This window comes from Amblyomma americanum, chromosome 1 (genome assembly GCF_052857255.1).
Source record: "Amblyomma americanum isolate KBUSLIRL-KWMA chromosome 1, ASM5285725v1, whole genome shotgun sequence".
Lineage (NCBI taxonomy): Eukaryota > Metazoa > Arthropoda > Arachnida > Ixodida > Ixodidae > Amblyomma > Amblyomma americanum.
The window spans coordinates 370,828,914-370,853,290 of NC_135497.1; the positions used below are offsets into that span (position 1 = coordinate 370,828,914).

A 24,377-nucleotide genomic window follows, 5' to 3' on the forward strand; every position below is an offset into this window, starting at 1 on the left:
GGGCAAGGAACTGTCCATGGCGGTTGACAAACGGCGCCGGCCTTCCTTGATCGCGGTACAAGCTTCTGCCAAGAGCCCTAATTAGGTCGACTCCCAAAGCCCTTCCCAAGCGCTTCTTTATAATAGGCACTGGAATGGACCACTTTTCCAGTAACGTACTGCGCATGCGAAAGGCCTAGCTCCTCGTCCGCCAATTTTGACGACTGAATTTTTGAATAGGATAGGAGTTCGCTGAACGTGCTTTTCCACGATTCTTCTCGATGCGACAAACTACTGCAGAATAGTGGACCATTTGGAAAAATCTGCAAGTCAGCTTTCTGCAAGGCTTGTTTTCCAACCAAAAGTTCGATCTCGTTCTCTCGCATTCTTTGTGCAGTCTGGTTCCCCATTCTGAGCAACTTCTGGAATATCGCCATTTGACTTCAAGATGGCCCTGAGAGAGGGGGGACCGCTGTAAACTTAGTGTAGCACCGCAGTAGAGGTTAGGCAGGAAATGCAAGGAAACGGGCTTTGCTTCCGTGACGGCAGTTGTGGGCTACCTAGCTCATACTGGGGCTCTGCTCATACTAAACTTTCCTAGAATTTTCCGCAGAAGAAATTAGACTGACCCCGCAATGCCGCGCCAACTTCCTCCCTTTACCCCTCCCTACCCTGAACAACTCACCAGCCACTTCGCGACGACAAAGATCGGTCTCCCGGGCCCCTTTTCGTGCGCCACGCTGAGTGATCACACATCCGACTCACAAAGACGACGGTGATTGGAACTCTCAGAAAACTTCCCTTCGCATATGGTAATGGACTTCGCCAGTTTTTGACATAGGAAAAGCAAAGCCGGCTCCCTGCTTCTGCTGCTACTGCGAAGTGGTACCCGCGCCAGTGTTTTTATGTTAAAATTGCCGTTCTATGAAAACCAAAATAAGGGCTAGCACTCAATTCATTCCTGTTCCAGAGACTTGGGGGTGTCTTCAACGTGTAGTTTCCTACTGTGACGTCATGGGAACGCGGAGGTCGTAATTAAGTTAGGTTACAGCAAAAAAAAAATGTAAACAAGGCAGGAATTCAGATGGGGGAGGGGCTGAGCCCCCTCGTGAGAATACCGGCGTCCCTGCCCTATACACGTAGTGTTTTTATATGTACATATTTTAGCCTGAGTCGACCAAATACCTCGTGTTAGGCGCTCTTTGGCCTTAGGTGCCCTTGCGCCATAAAAACGTAGCATCATCATTTTTCATCACGCTAACGCTTTTACTTCGGTGTTAGCAAATCGACTCTAGGGTCGTCCACGATACTTCAGAACGACTCTTAAACGTATTTTTCTTACCATATGCAGGTAAAAGAGCGATGAAAAATTCGAACAGCGAAATGTGTAGGCGCCGCGTTGTTCGCATTTCTTTCCATCGCGATAATACATCCGCGTATATTAAACTCGGATGACATTGGGCTTCATTAGTCATTATCGACTACACGCTAAATAAAACCAAGCTCTGCTCACTTCTAGCATGCGCTCCAGTTCGACATCATTTGTCTCGTGCATGCAGGGCACGAAGGCGAGCGGCCCCCGCAGCCGCGCCGCGTGTCGGCGGTGAACCGGGGCGAGGACTCCCTGGCTAATCTGACCAACCTCGAGCTGATCGCCTGGCAGTGGAGGAAGGACATCCGCCATGCTGCGGGTGTGGATGCTGGTTGATTTCTTTTCCACTGCGAGAGCCCCTTGCGATTGAGCACTCTCCACTCGCTGGCAGGCGTGGCTCGCGCCGGGTGCGTATGCTTATTACACACGCACGCGAAAGCTTAAGGGACCAATATGAAACGGTACTCAGAATATGAAAAGCGCACGAACGATCGATATTCCATCACTCGTCACTGCAACAAACAAATTTTAGTTAGCTTCATTATGACCGTCAAAATTTCAGGGCCCCTAAACTTCAAATTGAAGGTAATCGCCTGCGAGTTAGAAGTATGGAACTGCAGCCCACGGAAGCGGTGAAGCTGTCGCGTAACGAACGTTAATGTGCACAACGGGTAAATAAGCGCGCATACTGTAACATTTAGGGGAGAATGTGAGAGGTGTTCGTAACATGCAATTTGGCACACAAGCCGTACAATAGAACAAACCTTGAGGGTGGATGGCTAAGCCCAGTGCAGCATTCTGGGCTTGCATGGGGGAACGCAGGTGCCAAGGCACTTCGATCGCACTCTTCTCAATGCTCTTTTTCGTGGTACAGTCATCCTGACTGCAATCGCACGCTATGTGAACATCAACGCGATGAAACGAGGCGAGATGGCTTCAGCTAGGTTCGCGATGCTTGACAAGGAATGTCAGGCGCACGCACCAAGCGGCAAGTCTGGGACGCAAGCCCCCACGCATATCAATAAATGCGAGTCAGAACTTCCAGAAATAGTTGTAATTGGAAACATTTATCCCAATTGGCCTTCAAATGGTTCCAATTGTTTTTGCAAGCTCCAACTGACTATTTCTGACAAAGTTATGCGCCAGGCGTGTGCTAGAGGTCTGTATATGTCAATTTGCCTGGGCTTTCAGCGGAGTGACGGCGTACCGCAATTATACAGGTACAGACCTTATCACATCTCTCGGGAAAACTGGCTTTCTGGGCTGTAGGGATAACGTGGGGGAGCTTAACCCCCAACTCTAGCGACTGCACTAGTTATTCATCGTGCTTTCTCTGCACCAAAATAGATTGCTCGCTCAGTATCTACACACAACAGCAAAGTCTCGAAACTGTTCGTCAGAAGTCACGTTGGTTCCATTGATGTGGTCAATTCATGCTTTCCTTTTCTGCTGTTTGCTCCTGCAGAGAATCTGGAGGAGCTCCAAGAGGTCCATATCCCGAAGGCATGCTAACCACGATCACTCCGTGGCACGAGACTAAGAGCTATGTTGCGAATAAACTTTTTTTTTTGGCAGCAGTTAATTTTTTTCTGCAACAGTGATGGCTGGCAATTTGCATTGCTTGCAGGTGTACATGAAAACAACTGGCGGTGCATTTGCGCAATGAGACACCAATTTCAGCATCTCTATTTAAGGCAATTGTGCTGTGCAAGGTTACTAACGGGTTGCATGACATCAAAGGCAATAGGCCCAGTCATGTGGCCTTGCTATATACGTTACATCACGCGAATGAAGAGAGAATACGGGAGGGGATGACGAAATCTGCCTTAGCTACAATAGTTGATGCTGTAAAAAGCGCACAAATGTCCAGGAGAGGCGAGGCAATATCCAGAGAAAAAAACCTTTTCTAAAGGAGTCTGGTCAGGTTTAGGAGTGAAATGAGGGGGAGGGGAAGAGTGAGAGGGCTAAGAATTGGAACTCGATACTCCGAGAACTAAACACTGTCTGCCACATAATTACATCACTCTGCCTTTACAACGTAGTGATGGCAGTGTTACTGAGGCTCAATGGAAACCTGGTTGCCGCAGTACATGAGCAAGAAGCTTAAGATTCAGTTAACAACCTGCCACCATATTTCATACAACGCACTGCTTCTTATAGTAGCCAACACAGCAGCCTCTTATGGTAGCTGCCCCGCTGACATCCTTTGCATACATCACAAGCACAAAGTAAACAGTAGTATTTCGATGATGCAACCCGAGCTGATGCGAATTTAGAGACGATATGAATAGGTAGAATTGCCTGGCCAGTGTTCATTGCGTACTATGTAAAGAATCTTGGTAGTGCTGAACACTCTCTGTGCCCATGCAGATGATCCAAATGCACGAACCGTGTCCTCTATCACCAAGCGCTGCCTGTACACTGCCAGCTGCTTAATACACACCACAGGCATTGAACCGTGGCATGCGGCCAGTGCATTGCTGGCGTGATCGGAGTGGTGCGTGGCTGTGAACAAATCCCATAAAGGCATTTCCCATGCTTTTACATTCGTTCTCGGTGATAGAAATATTTTTCGCAACCCTGCGAGATTCGTACAACCTTGCACAAGATAATGCATATTCTTCATTTTGTAAGACCATTTCCTAACAGATTTCTGGAAAAGGTTTCCAAGGTGTAGTGGCAAAACCTTCAAGCTTTCACTTTTGAATGCAATACAAAATTATGCAAAAGAGTCAGGGTGGAAAGTTGGGCTGGCCGGTTGTCTAGCAGCATAAAAAAAATAGTACTACAGAAGAGGACAAAAGAACAGGACGTGCGCTAAAGCATGTCCCGTCTTTGTCCTCGTCTGCAGTGGTTGCAAAATGACCATAAGAGCATAGTCGCACACCAAAGCCCGTTGCTTGAGCTGCAGTGTGTGCATCGGTTCAATTTCAATGCACGCAGCCAGCATGGCAGAATGATTACATGCACTTACCTCTGCTGAGGCATGTTAAGCGACCCATTGCTGCAATGAACTTTCCTCCACACAAAGACAAGAGGTATACCAATTGGGGACAATGCCTCACTAAATTTTTTAGAGGCATGTACAGTGATGGACAAAAGTTTGCGGGATGGGGATTTGCGGAAAAAAATTATTTCTGCGCTGTCGCACTAGACAGGCAGATTGTATTTTTGCAGCAGATGGAGTTTGGAAATCTCCTCATGTTCATACGCATTTCAGTTACCTATCTGCTGCACCTCAACTCGCCGCAATACATTTTTTGCCGCGAATCGGCATCCCACAAACTTTTGCCCATGAATGTACCATGACACCAAAATCTTCTCTGAAAATTACTATGAAATGTGGCTATATAAGCTGGCAAAATATTGCTGAGGTTCCTTTGTTCATTGCAGATGATTTGAGGAAAATGTTTTTCATGCAAGGAGCATATTTTTGCATGGAAAGGAGAGTGCCACGGCACCCTCTTAGCACAGAAATAACATACCACTACAGCTACCACTATGATGGCATATGCCATCTTCTGAAGTAGGAAGAGCTAGTCATAAAGAACTGGTGGCAAAACATTTGAATTTTTATTTCAGCAAGTTAAATAAAGATATACCCGCATTTATTGAGTGGTAATCTCTCAATGCAACTTGCACCACCGGCATTGAATAATGTAAGCTTCTATTCTCTGCTCATGAAACAAAATAAAGCATGCAGGAATTTTTCTTCTTGGGACATTACATAAGTGAACTATCAGCTTGGGAACTTCAACATAAGCAACATTATGGTTCAAACTTCCATAACTAACAAACTGCAAAACCAAAACAACAGTAATATTGTTCCTTAACAAGTTGTCAAAAGCAAATGACCCAAATTTCATTTTGCAGGATCGGAAAAGACTTGCTTCTTCACAAGCTACTGATAACAAACATCAAATCTTTGTTCAATTTTATTGTAAGAAGGCAATCAAAACCCCAAACACCATTCCCATTAGAGCATTGCTGTTTATAACTTTGATGCCTGTGAAAGCCTGAGACAATCGTGCATTTGTGTCAAGCTCTCCTCTAAAGCATCCCTGAATTTTGCGGTGGACGTAGCAGCACTGCTGTTGAACGAAGACAAGCCAAAAATGACTATGTGAGCTTGAGGGTTGTAACAGCAACCATAGCCATCCTTCACAAGTGGGCCATAGAACATGACTGCATCACATTGTGTTGCCACCTGCATAACCAAAGAGAGTTCACATTAGGTGATTCTAACATCAAAGTGCTTTAAGAAAGCAAACAGTCGTTGCATTCTTCAAATATTTTGGGCATAATGTAGGGAGAGTCATGGCCCAAGCAGGAGGGGCTTCGACCACAATAATAGTAAATGCAGCAACTGCACCACCAGAAAAAAACTGACCATGAATTGAAAAGCAAGAGATTCAATCCACTGGCGAAATTCAGGCAAGACACTTCCACAATGCTCTAGTTCTCCCAAAAACTATACATATGGACATTTGTTCTAGCAAATACTGGTGGTGGTGAAAAATAGGTTTCTCTATGTGGAAATACGATGGATGTGAAAAGGCATTTTGGTCTTCCTTGAAAGGTAGTTGCCAAGAAAAGTGAGGCTTTTGTGTACTTCCAGTATTTTAATGGACTTCCTGCTGCATACTCTCACCCTTAAAGTTACCATTAGGGACATTATGGGGCAATGGCCATACATTCATATACATCTAAGTGCAAATAATGTAACAGAAAGGAGGGAACTCAGAATCCCACACTTTCCATAAATGCATCCAACTGCCTTATGCTAAGCGTGATGAAGTTGGCCGACATATTTTTTGGTGTAAGGGTCCCATACTACTGCAGCACGTTCAAATTTGTATTGCACAGGAGCTACAGATGGGGGAGCTGGAGTTTTCAGTTCATTGAAACTGGAAAAAAAAGAGAAATACAACATTAATTTTTTTTTAAAATTAAGTTTATACCAAAAAAACTACCTTTGAGATGTACATTACAACTTGCTGGCTACTTAGTGTGAGTTGACGGCAGTCACAAAATAACAATCTGAGAGACAGGAGTGTGCAGACACAACAGGATTGTTGGATTAAGTAGCACAGTTGTATGTTTTGAGGCACTGCTCCACTACTTCAGACACACGCAGGGTACAGACAGAGAGGCTCCACCATCTTGTCAAGTTCCACCTAAACTAGCATAGTGCCTTCTTCTCGCGGGCTGTCATTGTGTCACTAAATGCTACTGTTCACGGAGACCTTTTCAGGACATGAAAGGGAAAAGGCTGCAACGCTAACAAGCCATACCTTAGGTGAAATAATGCATAAGCGTCTCCAAAAAGGGTCATGCTCTGGACTTAGTGATGGTTCAGCGGCGCTTTCATTGCTGCCATCAGTGTGGACTACTATGGACTACTATCACAGGCCCTCTGGCCCCTGGATTTCTGTTAGTCACTTTTCCTTTCTTCCCAATCGTACTTTCTTGTGAAGTGCTTGCTCTATTCACAGTTCATTTCGTGTTGGAGGGAGGAATGTGTGGCAAGAAAGAAATACACTTCCGTTTATAACAGCCAGGTATTCATCCAGCATGAGGGAGACAAGGGAAGACAGGCCTGGTTGCATATGCCTAAGCAAAGCAGTTGTGTGTGCGTTTCTCTGAGTTTCATAACTTTTGCTCGTTTTTCCTTTTATTTTTGCACAATCTGGTGTTTAAAAATATACTTATTCACATTTTTGTCCTATGACCTGATCATTCAACTTCAGCACTGTTGCTTTTTCTTATGGCGATAGCACTCCATATTGCAATCATTGTTTGCAGTACGGAATCATTGCTTGCAATATTGCAATCATTGCAGGATAATTTCTGACTGCCCAACGGTGCCACATATATCAGTGAAAAAAATTCCTCCACAACAAAAGAGTTGACCCTGTTTTTAAAAAACAAACAGTGTAAACTCCAACCCATGGATATAAGCTTGAAGCCTGGTGCTCAGACTTTTCCATCGGGTGAGGGGTTGTCAAAACACAACTCTGGGCATGCTACAGTCAAACCCGGTTATAATGAACCATGGTAGAACGAATTATGGTTTACATCACTCGAAGCTGTTTCATCAGTATTCATGTGATATATACTTTCTGCAGTGAATTTCGCATTGGATATATTAAACTCTGAGTGCATGTCGTTGATGCACACCCAAGCTTGAAAGTGCACTGGCGACACCGGCTCCAGGCAGCTGTGCCTGGTCACACACTCCTGAGGGCCAGCTGAGAAAAAGGGAGCCCTCTTTGAACTCTGTGCCTTCGCCTCGACTTACATTGCAGCCCTCCTATTCCGCAGCTGCCCCCCACATGACCAACTATGTGTAAGCAGCTTCGGGCCTATTGCGCATTAGGAAAGAACACGAACTGGGCAGAGCCAACACCCTTAAGAGTTTTACAAAGCCTTAGTACTCCTCCTGTGATGTTGTGAAGAGAGGCCTACAGTCACCACCACTTAACTCTTTCCTGCCCACGCCTATGCCCATCGATAGCCCGCTATCGATGGTTGCAAGTTCGTATTTACGCGCTTTCGAAGCGTTTACGGACATGCTGCGCCATCTAGTAAGTAATAAAGGAACTATTCTTTCAGTTTCGGTTTTTTGTTTCACATTTTCGCCGCGCGGGGGTTTTAAACGACACTTCGAAGTTAGGTGACGCTCCCTCGTTGTGTCCGTGATGGCGTCGACATCGCGCGCTTCTGCTCCGCGCAAACGTCGCGCTTCCATCGATCCCGATGCATCTGCGAGCGATGTTTTTGAAGATGAAAGCAGCAGCGACTCGGAGGACAACTTCAGTTCGTCGGATTTTAGTACTGAAAGCGAAAGTGCGTTGATCCAGCCCGGAACGGCCGCAGGCATCCGTCGGTAAGTTTCGGTTTCTCTGAATCGTTTCGCTGCGCTCCCACGCTGATCTGTAGATATCCTCCGTGTGCTGAAGGTCAGATTTCTTATCTGCAGGGTGGCAACGTCTTTCGGGAGGGACCATTTGCCGGCGGCTGTGCAGGGTGTCGTGTTTTCTCCTGCACGACGGCCAGGCCTCGACCTCGGCATCGCGCTCCGGAGTGGCGCTAGGCGGTTCTCCAGAGCCGTTGATTTCTTTTTTCTTTTTTTCACTGCTGAAATCATCCGAGAGATATGCGACAATACAAATAAATATGCCTGGATGCATATTCTTGAAAAACCAACTTACGGTGAGAGAGATGGGTCCTGGAGAGAAGTGACACCGGATGAAATGCAGAAGTTCATCGGACTGCTAATCTACATGGGTATCGTGCAAGTCCCACGTCTGCACTCATATTGGAACACGGGGAGATTGTTCGCAGGCCTTGTACCACCGAAAGTGATGCCGAGAAGGCGATTCAAGGCATTACTGGCATTCTTGAGTGTGACGGACCCAGAGAAGACCACTGCCGCAACCCACGGGAAGCTTCACCGCGTATCTTCTCTGCTAAAACACATGAACGTTTCGTCTCCGCAGTTCTTTCAGCCGCATCGGTACCTGTCCGTTGACGAGAGGATGGTGAAGTCGAAAGGTCGTTCTGGAATTCGGCAGTATATGAGGGATAAAGTAATAAAATGGGGGTATAAATTGTGGGTTCTGGCTGATTCAAAAACTGGCTACACGGTTCAATTCAATGTGTATACCGGAAAGCGAGAAGCGCCCAGTGCACGTGGTTTGGCATTTGATGTTGTGACGCGGCTGTGTGAGAACTACCTTGATCAGGGATACTTAATTTTTTTGGACAACTTTTACACATCAACATCTTTGTTCATCCATCTACTGGAATTCAAGACACTAGCTTGCGGAACGACCCGAAAAGACCGCCGCGGTTTTCCCAGCGAACTAAAGGACACAAAATGGGAAAAAAAAGCAGGAAGAGGAGATGTTCGATGGCTGCGGGACAAGGACGTATTGTATCTGCAATGGAAGGATAAGCGGGTTGTCCACATGATGTCGACAGCCCACACCGCTAACGACTATGTTATTGCGAAGCGAAGAAAAAAAGTCGAGAACAAATGGACCGAAGTCTCAATCAGAAAGCCGCAACTCATAGACGACTACAATGTGGGCATGCTGGGAGTCGACAAATCTGACCAGCTTATCGGATCCTACAACGTCCTCATGAAGTGCGTGCGCTGGTGGAAGACCCTGTTCTTCCATTGTATAGACATTGCTGTAGTCAACAGTTTTATACTGTTTGATGAGCACCGCCGACAGCATCCAGAGGTGGCAGAACTGTCAAGAATCTCGCGCTTCGACCAGTTCGCCTTCAGACTAGAACTGACTGAGCAGCTGCTGGGATTTGATGAGCGACCTTCTGTAAACCCCGCCGTTCCTCCAGTTGTTCCACCAGGTGGTGCACCCCAAGGTCTTCAGCACAAGCCAAAAAAAATGGAGCGTTATAGGAACTCTAAGTTGTGCTATGAAGACAGAAAAGTTGAACAGAAAACAAATGTCTTCTGTGAGACCTGTGCTATCAATTTGTGTTTCACTACGTCGAGAAACTGTTTTGCCCGTTGGCATGACACGCACCATGCCTAACGTTTTTTTTTCCGCCTCAATAAGTTCTGGACATAGAAAGCTGAAATTTTGTGAAACATTGTACAGATGTATCCTCAACAAAATGTATATACTGAAATTTTTTTATATTTTGTGTGTGTAAAAAAATGTTGATGTTTTTGTATATTTTGTCCAGTGTTGTTTGAAATTTTTGTGCAATTTTGTTTTTCAAAATTTTCTCCAATTAACATGTTCATTGAGACTAACACCATTAAAAAGACAATTTCCTCTTCTCAACAATGATACTATTTCCTTGAGTATCAAGCATGTTTTGTTGAAGGAACAAAAATATTTCCTATACCACCCAAAAACCACTACTTTTCCCATGGGCAGGAAAGTGTTAAGGCTGAGTTGAAGGAATCGCCACTGAGATCACCTAGCAACAATATGCTTCCACTGACTGCTCCACACTTTTTGTTTAGTTAGAACAATAGAATGAAGAGCAGGTACATGATGTGGCATTTATTTTGAGGCACTAGCCACAAAGCAGCAGTTTTGCAAAATTTGCGTAGGTACCGATGGTAGCAGCTCTATGGCATTGAGTTTTGTCTTGTAAGCATTTTTCTTTACACATAACTTTAATAAACTGCTGAAAGTTCTAAAATTTTTCATTCCTTATATTTTCTACTCATAGCTTTTATGGAGAGCAGCAATAATAAAACATGAAACACGTGATTAGCTTCAGTTGCATATGAATAATCTTATTGAGGACATGTATATTTATTCTAATCTAGATTATGTCTAAAATGATTAATTCCCCTTTCAAGACATCAATACATGCACTGCTGCAGGCCACTTAGTTACAACACAGCAAGTTTAGAAATAGAGATATACCACACTGAAGGAACTATTTACAAAAAAACAACTGCCTTATTATGTAGAGTTTCAGCTTCTTGGCTTAGAAAGATAAAATGGGCCTTCAGGAAACACCAGTTGTGGCACGCTGGCCCCTACAACGTCCATTACAAGTGTCCTACCTTTTTTAAATTAAAGCGTGCTCCCACTGTGGGCTCCACTGCCACGCAGACCTTGCCTATTTACTGTGGAAATGTATTGCATCTGAAGCTGGTAGAATGAGTGTACAGTCCCTCCAGCACACAAATTACCGTACCATGCTGCTCATGGATACAGACACACAGCTCCTATTTGCTACATATGGGAGTCTGGCCAATGTGGCCTGCTCTTTGATGAGATTGCACCTGGGTGAAGGGCAGATGCGAAAGCGACGCAGTGATGGTGTTCTCTGTAGGCTCGTTGAGGTGGGAGGCCTCTCGCACGTCAACCTCAATAAAGCAAGGTTCACTAACCTAGAAGAATGTTAAATGTTCTTTAAATAGCAGTTGTAACTCGGCAAGAGACCTACCTCTTAAAAAGATACTGATGCAATTTTTGGATCTGCTAACCCTCTAGGGTTCTGAAGTACAGTCGTTGATCACGTCTGTGATATTACATTTTGATTTTGGCTAAAACACTGGAATAATCACCAAATGAAAGCGCGGTGTCCAAACATCCAGCATGAGCGCATGTGAGGAGAACAACGGAGAGGGAAACGTTGTCCATGTCAGCCAATGTGACGTCCCGTTGAGGAGCCAGGGATACTTCAATCCGCCCGAGCAAGCTTTTAGCGGGTGCTGTTTCTAAAGCTGCATGCGCTGTTCCTCTTACATGCGTTGCAGACATACAAAATGTGTCAACTGACTTTGAGCAGCAGGTTCAACAGAAGGTAAGTATTGCTCTGCGTTATGGTGCACATATAACTACTGCCGTGACGTATGTGGTGTTCCACTGTTTCTCATAAGATCAAAAGCTTGCAGCATCGAGGGTCGCAGCTCTAATGAGGCAGAGTTTCAAGTCGACCAAAGCAAGCGTACTCTGCTCGAAGCACTTTTGTCAGAGCAGCTGCACGCAGAGCTTGTCCCTAATGTGATCTCTTGGGCTTTTCAGTCAAAAAGGCACGGCTGTACCACGACACGGTTCCTTCAATTTTTTCCGCGTATCATGTATGCAACCAGTGCCAAAGCACTGGTAATGGCTTTAACACCAGATTCTATTACTTTGCGACAGTTCAGGTCTTTTTGTGTGTGGAGCATTGCATGAAGTGTTTACAGCAATTGGTCCACGGACAGTGACCCCCTATGGGACAGACGAACAGCTTCAGCACGTCGCTACATCTGTGCCTGCATTTTTCACGAAAGGGGACACATTACAGGCAACTGTGTTAATCGTCATGTAACCAATCATCAGCATGATTATTCGCGGGCGGACAGGCTATTGAGGAGAGTCCACTGCTGTGTCTGAGATCGTGGTGGCTCTGCGAGACGCTTTCTCGCACGTCACGCGCCTGACATGCTCACACCGCTGCAGAAGCTTTATAGAGGCTTAGGCATGTGTCGCTCTCCTCAAGACACGCGGCCAGACCTCCTGGGGCATGCTCAGCAAAGTTTGGTTTGATGCGCTCAAGCAAGCACGCAAGCATCGAAGCTTTCATATGCGGCATCTTGTTTTTCTCCCCATTGCTGCCTCCCCACTAATCGTGGTTACGGGATTAAAATGAAAATATTCGACAGACAAAAGGTATGTCTGGTTTGGAATGCAACACTTAGAAATGGACGCCAACCAAGTTCTTGTAGGAAAAACCCAACGTTAAGAAATCTTGCTCAGTTTCTTTATCAAGGTGTGGCTGCGGGCTAGTTGCAGGCTGGCTTTTAAACTCTCATAAAGTTGACCACCAGGTCACTTTAAACTGTGGATCTAGGAAGAGGGAAGGGATCCGAAGGAGCCATTATTTCCCGGCATCTGCTGAACGCGCCGTGACTAAAGCAGCAGCATTGTGCACGGACTTGCCTTGGTCTACAACACAGTAGTTCCGTCAAGGTCTACCCTGTGGTCACATTCTTTGTAGTGCTCGGCCCCTGAGCTTCACTCACTTTGACATCAACTTTGTGCTGCCCCATCCATTCTGTGAAATATTTTGTTTCCCCCAACATAAAACGCCAGGCACTCAGAGTAGCTAGGGTATTTTGTACACGATGTTTTGGGCTTTGGGATGACAGTCCTACCTTTGGGCGAAGCAGGAGACATCTGATATTGGTAATTGGCCTGAGTATTTTTCGCACCCCTTCTATTCCGAGAATACGACCTCAGGTTTCATTGATACATTTTACGCATGTAATGCATACGCGTCTTTCCCGCTGGTGTATGCTGAGGCTAGACACAGAATTGTTTTGGTTGACTCTTGGTTTTAGGTTATACCTGAAATGAACAAATTAAGGTACGATTTTTTTTGAAGGTCAGTTTAAAAAATAGTTGCCAAAATCGCTTTACAACACCGCAGAAATCTGTGATCTGGACTCAGTGCAGTGCCGGATCCATAGCAGCAGCTTCTCGGGTCCTCAATGTGCCATCTAAACCTCTTGAGCAATCACAAGCAGTGGCACGACTTGCGGTATGCCCAGCGGCACCATATTCATACTTCTGCTAAAAACCTAATCTGCCTAATTTTAGTTCGATACTCGAGTACGCAGCATGAAAAACTGTAGGACGCCACAACAAGCCCGATTTTCACAAAAAAGTGCTTCAGTGTCCCTTTAAGAGACTACATTTGCTTCTTACTATTATAACAAACTTCCTGGTTTAAAGAGACTTTTCTATAATTCAGTGCCTCAGCTCCTTGTATTTTTCAAAAGTAACCATTATTTGAAAACATTTCGAACATCTTGCCGTGGATTGCAGTGGCAAAATGAAGTTTGCTTGCAGTATCACTCTAATCTAGGCGTTCTGGGCTTCATCCCATAGAAACTTGAATATACAAGTGAATTTTGGTTTCCCGCAGTGCTTGTTAGGTGTTATCCACATTCTGCCCCAATGAAGGCACTAGCACAGCACAAGCGTAAGCACTACATGACTGTCAATGTCCAGAAAAAAAAATGGGCTCATAAGCATGTTGCAGCATGCCACGACTTTCTTTACCCTGAGGCTAGGCTATCAAGGGAGTGCCTGGTACTTCTGCAAACCATCGCAATGGTGTCACCGTCGTCCCCATTCGGGCTTCTCCCAAAAGCTGGTGTTAACAATTGTACATCTTCCTGGCCTCAGTCTCAATGAGTGTTTGCTACTCATAGCTTCACAACGCGCTGCACAGAACTTCAATGTGGGCCTCTTCTGCGAGACGTAGCTTAGGAGGGGAAGGAAGAGCCAGAAGGCTTTAAGTTCTCCAGGGGGTGTTGGGAGAGCCAGAACTGCCATTGGATCCTGTCGGGCAACAGGGGAGAAGGGAAATGGCTTACAAAAGCAATTCGACGTCTCCGGCACCACACGCTCCTGCTTTAAAGCGTTGCTCTTGGCTCATTCCTTTAAACAGCGGCGTGCACGTTGGCAATCTTGACAGCGAGCCAAGTAGCTGCCGCGGCAGTTCCACCAAGCGTGCCAGCTGCAATGGCTCGATCAGGAACTTACAAGCACGCCAGGATGCTGCGGGGCCAGTAGCTGCACAGCGTGTCACTGAAAAATTCTTTGCTTTCACACCACAGTTTGCTTTCTTTTTTATCTTCCATGCTTTCTTCGCATAGCAAGCTCTAGCTCTAGCCTTACAGGGGCTCCCATGACTCCAGCCGTTCATACGCTGCTGCCGATTCTGTACCTCCTGTTTTCTGCACTTGCCCAGCGAGTATGTCATGTGGTCAAGATGATGAAGCTGCGGCAATCCCTGCCGCTTCCTGCAGAGTGAAAATTATTTAGCGCGTCGAGCGTGGCGTGAAGAAATCGGATGTTGCAGTGGGCTTCAAATTGCCAGGAGCACACTCAGTAGTTGAAGAAAAAAAAGACTGCCATTAAGAGAAAGCACGAGTGCGACCGATTACTGTTGCGTCCGCAAGCCGGCGTTTTCGCTCGGCTGTTCACAATCTCATGTATGAAGAACTTGGTAATGAAATTCGCTATAAGTGGGTTTGGTTATTATGAACTATTACATACATCAAACAAATTCCGGCGAATCGTGCTGTTCGTTATAACCTGATTCAACTGTAGTGCCAGAACCACACAACAGCTCTGTGACCAATATGATGATGCCCAGGTAGCCCTTAATGGAAAGGTCTATAAGTGCTGATTCAAATTTCTTTCTATAGCAGTAGCTTTCACAAGGCCAACATGCAAGTATCAAATATGGTCAGACTAGAACAGGTTACTATGTTAAGGGTGGAGCCAAGATATCTGTACTATTTTTGAACTTCAGAAATGCTCTTACTTTGTGACATACACGAAGTATCACTGTTTCCTTTTCTTTGTCATGTGTATAAGCAGTTTTTCCTATTCAGCACCATGCATCTATTGCCACAATGGCTTGCTGGAACAAAGCATGATCACTTTAGCAAGGTAATGATTTAAAAATTCCAGTCATGCAAACTAATAGACGCACCATCTGCAATCACATCAAATACATAATTTTATCAATTAAAAATAACGGCTCACAAAATGCATCCTAAAAGCGCTCCTGAAGTGACACTTAGAACACCTGAACAGTCGGCCACTTCAAAAGACTTGCCTACCCTAGCGACAAGTGCCAATCCACTGAATAATAAGCACTAGAATCCCAATTGACTGTAATTTAAACAACAGCTTTGTATCAGGAACTTGACCAAAAACTTTATAGAAATGCATATACAAAATCTTGCTCAGCATATCAAACACTGTTGATAACTGCTGTATAGAAGTAGAGATGCTTTATTTGGTTTGGTTTTATCGGGTTTAACATCCCAAAGCGATTAAGGCTAGGAGTGACGCCACAGTGGAGGGCTCTGGATAATTTCGACCACTTGGGATTCTTTACTATGCACTGATGTTGCACAGTACACGGGCCTCTAGCATTCGGCCTCCATCGAAATGAGACCACCGCGGCCGGGATCGAACCAGCGTCTCCTGGGTCAGCAGCCGAGCACCATAATCAGTGAGCCACTGTGGCGGCTAGAGATACTTTGTCTACAAAATATCTGGTTTTTTGGAAAAGGAAATGGCACACTATCTGTCTCGCATATCCATGGACACCTGAACCGCCCTGAGGGAAGAGATAAAGGAGGCACAAAGAGAGGAAAGGAGGAAAGAGGTGCCATAATGGAGGTCTCCGGAATAATTTTGACCACCAGGGGACCTTTAACGTGCACTGACATCCGAGGTATTCCGAGGCCTGAATTGGGAACAGTTGGGAACAAGAGTAAATGGAGAATATCTAAATAACCTGCAATTCGCTGATGACATTGCCTTGTTGTGTCACTCAGGAGGTGAACTGCAAATCATGATCAATGAGTTAGACAGGCAGAGCAGAATGCTGGGCCTAAAAATTAACATGCAGAAAGCCAGAGGAATGTTCAACAGTCTAGCAAGGGAACAGCAGTTCCAAATTGGCAGTGAGCGCCTGGAAGTGGTAAAGGAGTACATCTCCTTAGAGCAGGTAGTGACAGGTGATCCGGATCATGAGAGGGAAATAACTAGAAGGATAAGAGTGGGGTGGAGTGCATATGGCAGGTTCTCTCAGATAATGAATGGCAGTTTACCAATTTCCCTCAAGAGAAAAGTGTACAACAGCTGTATCTTACCGGTACTCGCCTACGGGGCAGAAACGTGGAGGCTAACAAAAAGAGTTCAGCTTAAGTTAAGGACAACGCAGCGAGCCATGGAAAGAAAAATGATAAGTGTAACGTTAAGAGACCGGAAGCGGGCAGAATTGGTGAGGAAAGAAACGCGGGTTAACGACATCCTAGCCGAAATTAAGAGGAAGAAATGGGCTTGGGCAGGGCATGTAATGCGAAGGCAAGATAACCGCTGGTCCTTAAGGGTAACGGAGTGGATTCCAAGAGAAAGTAAGCGTAGCAGGGGGCAGCAGAAGGTTAGGTGGGCGGATGAGATTAAGAAGTTTGCAGGCATAGGGTGGATGACGCTGGAAAAAGACAGGGTTAATTGGAGAGGCCTTTGCCCTGCAGTGGGTGTAATAAGGCTGATGATGACGATGATGATGATGATATCGCACAGCACATGGGCACCTTAGCATTTCGCCTCCATCGAAGCGCGGCCGCCGTGGTCGGGTTCGAACCCCCGGGTACTCTGGATCAGTAGCCGAGCACCCTAACCACTGAGCCACCGCAGCGGGTTATTGTCGAAAACCATGTTGATGAATTGACAGCACATTATGTTCCAGCAAAAATTTCAGCATTAGCTTGCAATAACATGCCACTGCTTGAAAGATGTACTGGTAACAGCAACAGGCTTGAAATTACGAAGGGATATTGGGTCAACTTTCTTATAAATAGATACAGTGCATGCATTACACCAGTCACCTAGTATTCGACTTGTAGACACAGATAGCTTGAACATGTCGGTCACAAATTTGAAGGCCTGTTTGGCACACCTCGCTATAAGCGCAATTAGGAATGCTGTCCAGCCCCACTTACTTTTTTCGATTTTTTTTTAAGAACATAGCTGCAGCACCTATGCACATTATTCCTGGTCCATATTGTAGAATGACACAGCAAACACTGGCATTAAATGCACAGCAGGAGTCTGACGCGTGTGCATTACGCACAGCCGCACCGTCGGATGTTACTGAACTTTCTTCGAGAGTCCAGTGTGTACCTATATTTGTAAATACTTCATCCCTGCAGGCACACTGTCACAAAAAAAATGTGCATGAAACACTATTGGTGCATTTCTAAGACCCACAATTAAGCCTTAGATCCTTGACTGCAAATGTCATATTTACTTGTGTAATGAGCAGACTTTAAGAAGAACCCAAAATTTATTTTTTTTTTAAAGCGTTCATTTTTCTTAGCCAATTCCTCAGTTTTGCACCATCTGTAGTGCACGCCTTGGCACGCTCGGCGAACTTTGGAGAGCACCAAGGCTCTGTGCTCATTTGCTCAGCATGCTGCTGTGCACCCAGCTGCGCCGCTAGTATGCTTAGAAAGCCGGTCAGCACTTGGGCATTGGACAGGAGTGTAGCAGTTTAAGCCAGAATGGTATAAAACACCCTCAGCACAGAAATCCTATGCAGGAAGCCAGACCTTCAGACCCCCAAGCGATTTAGTGAGGTTGAATAGAAGCGACAATGCGTAGTCCCTCTCACACCAAAACTAACACTTAAACATTTGCATTATACACTCGTAAACAGCCAACAAGCTTTTTAACATTGTGTAAAAGAACTAATGTACATCAGTTGTATGTCCATGCATATGTTCCTTGGCCATGTAATATATTCACGCTGATGTCAAACCCTGCATACACAGCTTTGCTTTGACAGTCCTTACATACATCAAGTACACCTATATGAAAGGAATCTCATAAATATGTTTAGCTTAATAGAACTGCTTGCAGCATCAAAATCGCTGTTTAAATAAGCTAGCCTTAAGAAGGGAAGATGACAACCTTTCTTAAGCTCCAAAGCAACTAAAAACTAAAAGTGCAAGTTTCACACAAGTTAAATCAACAAGTTTCACTCTAAAATCTTCAGATTAGTTCTGCTGCTTTGCAAATAAGTACACCGCCACAGAAAGACAAAAGCTGCCTAAGGTTTCTTATGATACTTTGGTCCTTATGTGATGCCAGCAAACCGGCCACATGTCACTGATTTTTCCTTAGCATCAGTACGTCTGTTTTCATCGTCAGCAGCTCCTTGCGAAGCTATGCTGAGCATTTTTAATGCATAGCATTCATGGCATGAACTCTTAACCCTACCCCCCGTATGTGTTCACAACACACTTTCAGTGATGCTACGAATAAAATGCAATTTGGGGTAATTTTTGCAGCATTGAAATTTCCAATTTGGAGCAGAGGAACGTCGATTTAGAAGCAGTCTGGAGAACTAAAATTTCAAATATGAAGCACTTTGGAGCATTATAACATTGGTTTAGAAGCACTTGGAGTATGTAGCTTTTAGTTTCCAGATCTTTTAGGTTGGCAAACAGCGCTAGATATGTTTGAGTGCAATGTAAAGATGCGCTACACCATTATTATTGTAATTATTGGCACATAGTCGCACATGAGAGGTCTTCAATTCTAAGTTTTACGCTATATAATTGAAGAGACACCTTTGCGAAATATGTCATACGATGTTTAGTTGAACACCCCATAAATACACTGCACATACTTTTGAGCACAGTAGATCAAACGTGTTCATGTGTGGCTCCTCATTTTTCTTTACAAAGCTTATAAAGCTTTATTATATCTCTTCCACATCAAAAACTCTAAGCTTTTCATCTATGTTAGCCAGTTCAGCCATGCTTTCTTGCACACTTATGCTAGAATCACTCAAAATCAATTAATTAGATTCAGTCATCTCCTTATCCTTGTGAGCCAGGACAGCTTTGATCAGCCCCAGTGCTGGCTGAAGAATCGTTGACATTTCTGCCTATGGAGCACACAAAGCCTGGACTAACCCTGCACAATGTGTAGAGCTCCATTTTTTAAACAATTGGCAGAGCGCCAGGGCCACCGTGTTGCACAACTGAAACAAATGGCAGAGTACAAACGCAGCAATACCATGCAGCTGTGCCCATTTACAACTAACACAGGACTCGCAAGATCGACACGGCAGTTACAATGCGCATTGTGGCTATGGCACTTTGTCACATAGACAGGAAGTCCCCGGACATGGTGCTAGGTTGCAATGAAAATAAGATGCCAGAAGGGCACGTGCAGGAACATGCTGCACGGCTGCAATCTTCGCAGCAAACAATAGTGTCAAAAATATTCAGCACACAATGTGAGAACAATAGGCGTAGTAACATGTATTCGACAGAAAGCAGGAAAAAATCCACACGAGCCCAGCATTGCCCTGTGTCGAAGAAACTTCGAGCTCCCTGCGAGGCTAGCCGAGTTAAGTGCCAATCTCACGGGACAGACCCGGAGTGGATATACAGACAAAGCTCATCAATTCAAACTTCAAGGAACCAGAAAAAGTGTTCCAATTGTCCCAAGTTGAAATCATAGAATGATCAAGACAAAACTGACAAGAACCACTTTCATCGTGGTAAATTTTTTAAGGTTAAAGACTGCACAACGGTTGTCTGTTGTTGGGGTGAGCACAGCGTGACAGCAAATAGTCTTCACATTTCTGTCAATGCTTTATTGCGTGCCCACTGCCGGAAGCGTCAAAGAACAGCAGCTCAAAATGACTAAGGCCCACGACATCTTTCATGTTGTGATGGAGCCCTCTCAGAAGCGAACGTGTCACGAGTGCGAAGGCACACAGTTTTGGTATAGTGTTCTAGAACTGGAAAGTGTGCCATCCGCGCCACGGACTAATGGGGCGAGGTGGTCACTGGAGCGATGAAAAGCGTAGAGGGCTGCACGAGGACTACTGTCGCATCGCTCACAGCACGGAGAAAACATGCACGGCATCTGCTTCTGTACTTCGTTTCGTGCGTTCTTTTCTCCCAAGTCACGTTTTTTTGCTGTTGTGCCATGGTGCAATGTGAACTGAAGAGAAAGGCGAAAAGGACGACGCGACAACAGAGACTGCGTGCGCTTGGTAGGGCACAACAGCACTAGCTGCTCGCGGAAAGAAGAATGATCCTTCTTTGGCGCTCTGTTGGTAGCGCATTGATGTGACTTAAGCTTATTCGCGGTACATCAAAAAAAAAATAGGGCAATTGCAGTTTACTGGAATAAAGATCACCCTATATGGCACCAGTTCATAGCCATGCTTACATTAAAATTTAGCAAATTCTCTATTCTTTACTCAGCAAATACCCCGCTTTGCCCAGGGTGCGTTAGCAGGAGTTTTGACAGCTTTGAGAAGAACAAATCATTGCTACAGCACACTTGGTACCACTCTGTTATGATTCGCACAGAGAATGAATTAGCATAAAGGGCCGCAGCAGTGGCTCCGTGCTTATGGCGGTCGGCTGCTGACCCGAAAAACGCGGGTTCGATACCAATCATGGTGGTCGAATTTGGTGGGCGAACTTATAGAAGCCCGTGTGCTGTGCTATGTCAGTGCACGTTAAAGAACCCCAGGTGGTCAAAATTTCCGGAACTGTTCACTAGTGTCCTCATAGCCTGACTCGCTTTGGGACATTAAACCCCCATAAATCATTAATTAGCATAAAGGTTCGTCCTAGTCTGGCATTAATTTCGAAGTCATGATCAGTTCATTTGGATATGTAATGCAGTGGTTTTAAGTAAATATCTTAATTCATCATTTTGTGGAATTCTGCGAACAACAATTTCACAGTTTTCTTCAACGAGAGAACAGTGCTTCCCATTCCAATTCACTTTTGTCCTCGCTCACACCATCATCATCATCATCATCGTCAGCCTTACTACGCCCAATGCAGGGCAAAGGCATCTCCCATGTCTCTCCAATTAACCCTGTCCTTTGCCAGATGCATCCACCCTTTGCCTGCAAACTTCTTAATCTCATCCGCTTACCTAACCTTCTGCCACCCCCTGCTGACACCATTGCATCACAAATATTATTTCAACTTTTAAATTAGCATTATGTGATTTCTGTGTTTTAATGTGATGCTGATCAAATAACTATAAAACAGGATTTAAAATATATTGCAAGCATTACACATTTTAGAATTTCTCCCACTGTTCGTCCAGCAATAATTTTTCAACAACAGCTTATTTGCACCATTTTGCTGGTTAACCACTAATCATTGTCACATATCGGACACTCTTCACTGCTGACGTGGTGGCATTTATTGTAGTGTGTGTCGTCCTCATCAGCGTCTCTCCATGTCTTTTGTATCATCTCCCTTCCACGCTATTTACTGCACTGGCTCCTGGAAGGCTGCTGTGACCACAACTAACCGTTTGCGGCATCTGTGCCGAAGAAAGAGACCGAAGAAATCTTCCTTGAATACACTCAAAAAGACACGGCCATGCCCCGCCGCACGGACTCCTCCTTCTCCCAGAGGCCTTGAAGTGCCAGAGGCCTTGAAGGTTCCAGCACTAACTAGAAAACCTGGGGAAAGATGCGCAGCTTTATGCTGGCTGAAATGAGGCTCCCTCTTTCCTAAAGGCCTAAGCAATGTGAAATAAAGTACACCGACATCCTTGGTTTTCTTCCTTTCTCCAAATGCTTTTTGCACAACTCTGTCATCATGCAAAGTGTACAATTTAAGTCAACACAATTCTGCACAGGCTAACCCACTGTCCCTACCTGCAAAGCCTGTCTAAATCGATAACCTGACTAGGCGACCATAATAACGGCGTTTACATGAAAGTGCCAGATATCAAATTCCCAAAATATATTCAGAAAATTTCATGTTTTTTTTTATGGCACCTTAATCACTTTTGATCATTAGGCGATCACTATGATCAACTACGATCATTAGGCGCGAACCGCTTTGGTCTGATATAGAGTAGACCTCCTCTATAGTAAACTGACTCGGACCAGCTAAAATCTTTACTATATCAGGCCCTGAGGATGCTCTGATAATTAATTCACTACTTACTAAACACAGTGTTTGTTTATAAAAGAAACATTCTCAAATACCTTCCACCCTGCTCTGCTGTCCCTTTATGTGACAATAATTTATTTTGTTTACACCTTGAGGAAGTACCACATTTGCACAAATACAATGTGGCTACATATAAAACGCGAGTTTGATTTCATGTGGAAACCAGTTTTGCGTGAACACGGCATCATTTCCCGCAGCCTCAGTGTTGTTTAAGAGGCAATAGTTTAGCACGCGACGCAGTCGAGGCGCGGTAGTAGCGCTCACTCAGTGCCATTGCCCCGCTGTTTCTTGCCGCCGCTTCCCTGTGCTTCGCACTATTGTGCTGTGAACGTTCGCCCTTTTCTTCCCTTCCCTACTCTTCACTGCATTTCCTTTCTCAGTGATCCTCACCTCTTCCTTTCTTTCTGTGTTCATAGTCAGCTTTACTTTTTTTTTCCTGTGCGTGCTGTGCGCTTTGCCTCACGACCCCAAGGACATTAAAAAGTTGGCTTCTGCAAGACTTGTTGTCTTTGGTATGCCTTTGCCACCGAAGGTCAGCCTCGCGTGTATCGTGTTGTCATCATTCTGTGGGAGGTACACGGCCAAGACCAGACGCGCTTTACTAAAGCCGTTTTTTTTTTTAAATCTTTACTACAACTTAAAAAAAAAAGTCTATGGTAGGCGAAATGGGACTGCAGTTTCACTTTGCTTAATCCGAGTTTACTATAGCAGGGTTCTAGAGTATTAGGTGAAGCTTATGGTACCTAAGCAGCTGCCCCCCCCAAGCTATAAACCTGAGCAACTGCATGACTTTAAGTGGACAGGCTGATTGCGCCTCGTAGCCCTTTTTACCATCAGCCGCGCCGCCAGTTATATTCTCACAAATGAACTTTACAAGAATAACTGCCATTTACTCGGTACAAAAATCTGACTGCACAGCATTCAACGCTGTAAGCACGTCGCCAGCGTAACGCACGTACCGGCAGCGCGGGCTCTCTTCACAAGCTGCCACTTGTCAGTATTAGTGTTGCTGTACATCAGGGGCATACAGAGGAACACATAGCCAGCAAGGACAATATTCTAGTAGATCTGGTGTGTCATATACAAGGAAATACCTGCTCGTGTGAATAATGCCACCAAATTATACCTGCATCACAACTGCAACCTTCGATTGTTTGACTCAAACTAGGATGGAATCGCGCCGATGAAATGTACATTCTAAAGACATGCAAGCCTGAGGACATTGATCGGCCTCCATTTTGACACGTGTGCTGCTCATGTTTTGTAAGCAAAAGAAAAATGCACAGCAGCCGGAAAATGCATGCCGAAACTTCACCGGTAGTAAAAGTTTGCCGGTGGTGTTGGTCTGGTGATTTCAAGAAACTGGATGCACCGCTTGAAGGCTTCTCAATGATATGACTTGCAGGCGAAGCAATTTAGTGAGAAACGAACTTTTATACATGCTATTTACAGATGGGTACAAACAAAAGTCAGTATACGGTCACAACTATCTGTGGCCGGCCTAGCCGACCGCCTGCACAGAGGCGAGGGACACCACGTCCTAACGGTCAAACTGGCGCGCCTTGCACCAGCTCTCAACGGTCACTCCCTCCGCACTCGGCCAGACCGAGCGCCTGCCAGCTAGGAGTAGCTAGAGACAAAAGCACACGGGCGCGGCTCCCTTCGCGGGTACACCCCGAAGATGCCCGCGCCCCTTTCCACACGTAAAAATAAACTGCTAACTGCAGCTCATCAGTTTTGACGAATAGGAAAGCTCAGAACTGATGTCAGCGTTTTCCCTTATCCCCGAGTTCCTACCTAGGTGGTCTCGCAATCCTTCGCCAAGGGGACAGGGGTCCAAGGTCGAGGCCGGCAGATAGCCCAGCCGTCCGGAGCGGCAAAGGAAACCGCAAGGACGAATGGGGAGACTAACCAAAAAGGCATGAGTCCCCTTCTAACGGCGTGCACCAAAGCAAAACAAAATAAAACAAAACCAGACGCGCAGCC

At 45.2% G+C, this 24,377-nt stretch overlaps 1 protein-coding gene across 3 annotated transcripts in view; it reads right to left on the reverse strand.

Moving 5' to 3' along the window:
- Positions 1–5,268: 5,268 nt before the first annotated feature.
- Positions 5,269–24,377, reverse strand: part of LOC144115647 (carnitine O-acetyltransferase-like) — a 79,158-nt gene continuing 60,049 nt past the window's right edge. For 2 of the 3 annotated variants that reach the window (XM_077650087.1, XM_077650086.1), the window contains exon 14: positions 5,269–5,558. In XM_077650087.1, coding sequence (XP_077506213.1) covers positions 5,343–5,558 — 216 coding nt within the window. In that variant the 3' untranslated portion in view covers positions 5,269–5,342. Of the gene's footprint in view, positions 5,559–15,178; positions 15,278–24,377 lie in introns of all 3 variants that reach the window. The other variant, XR_013311504.1, reaches the window with a different exon arrangement.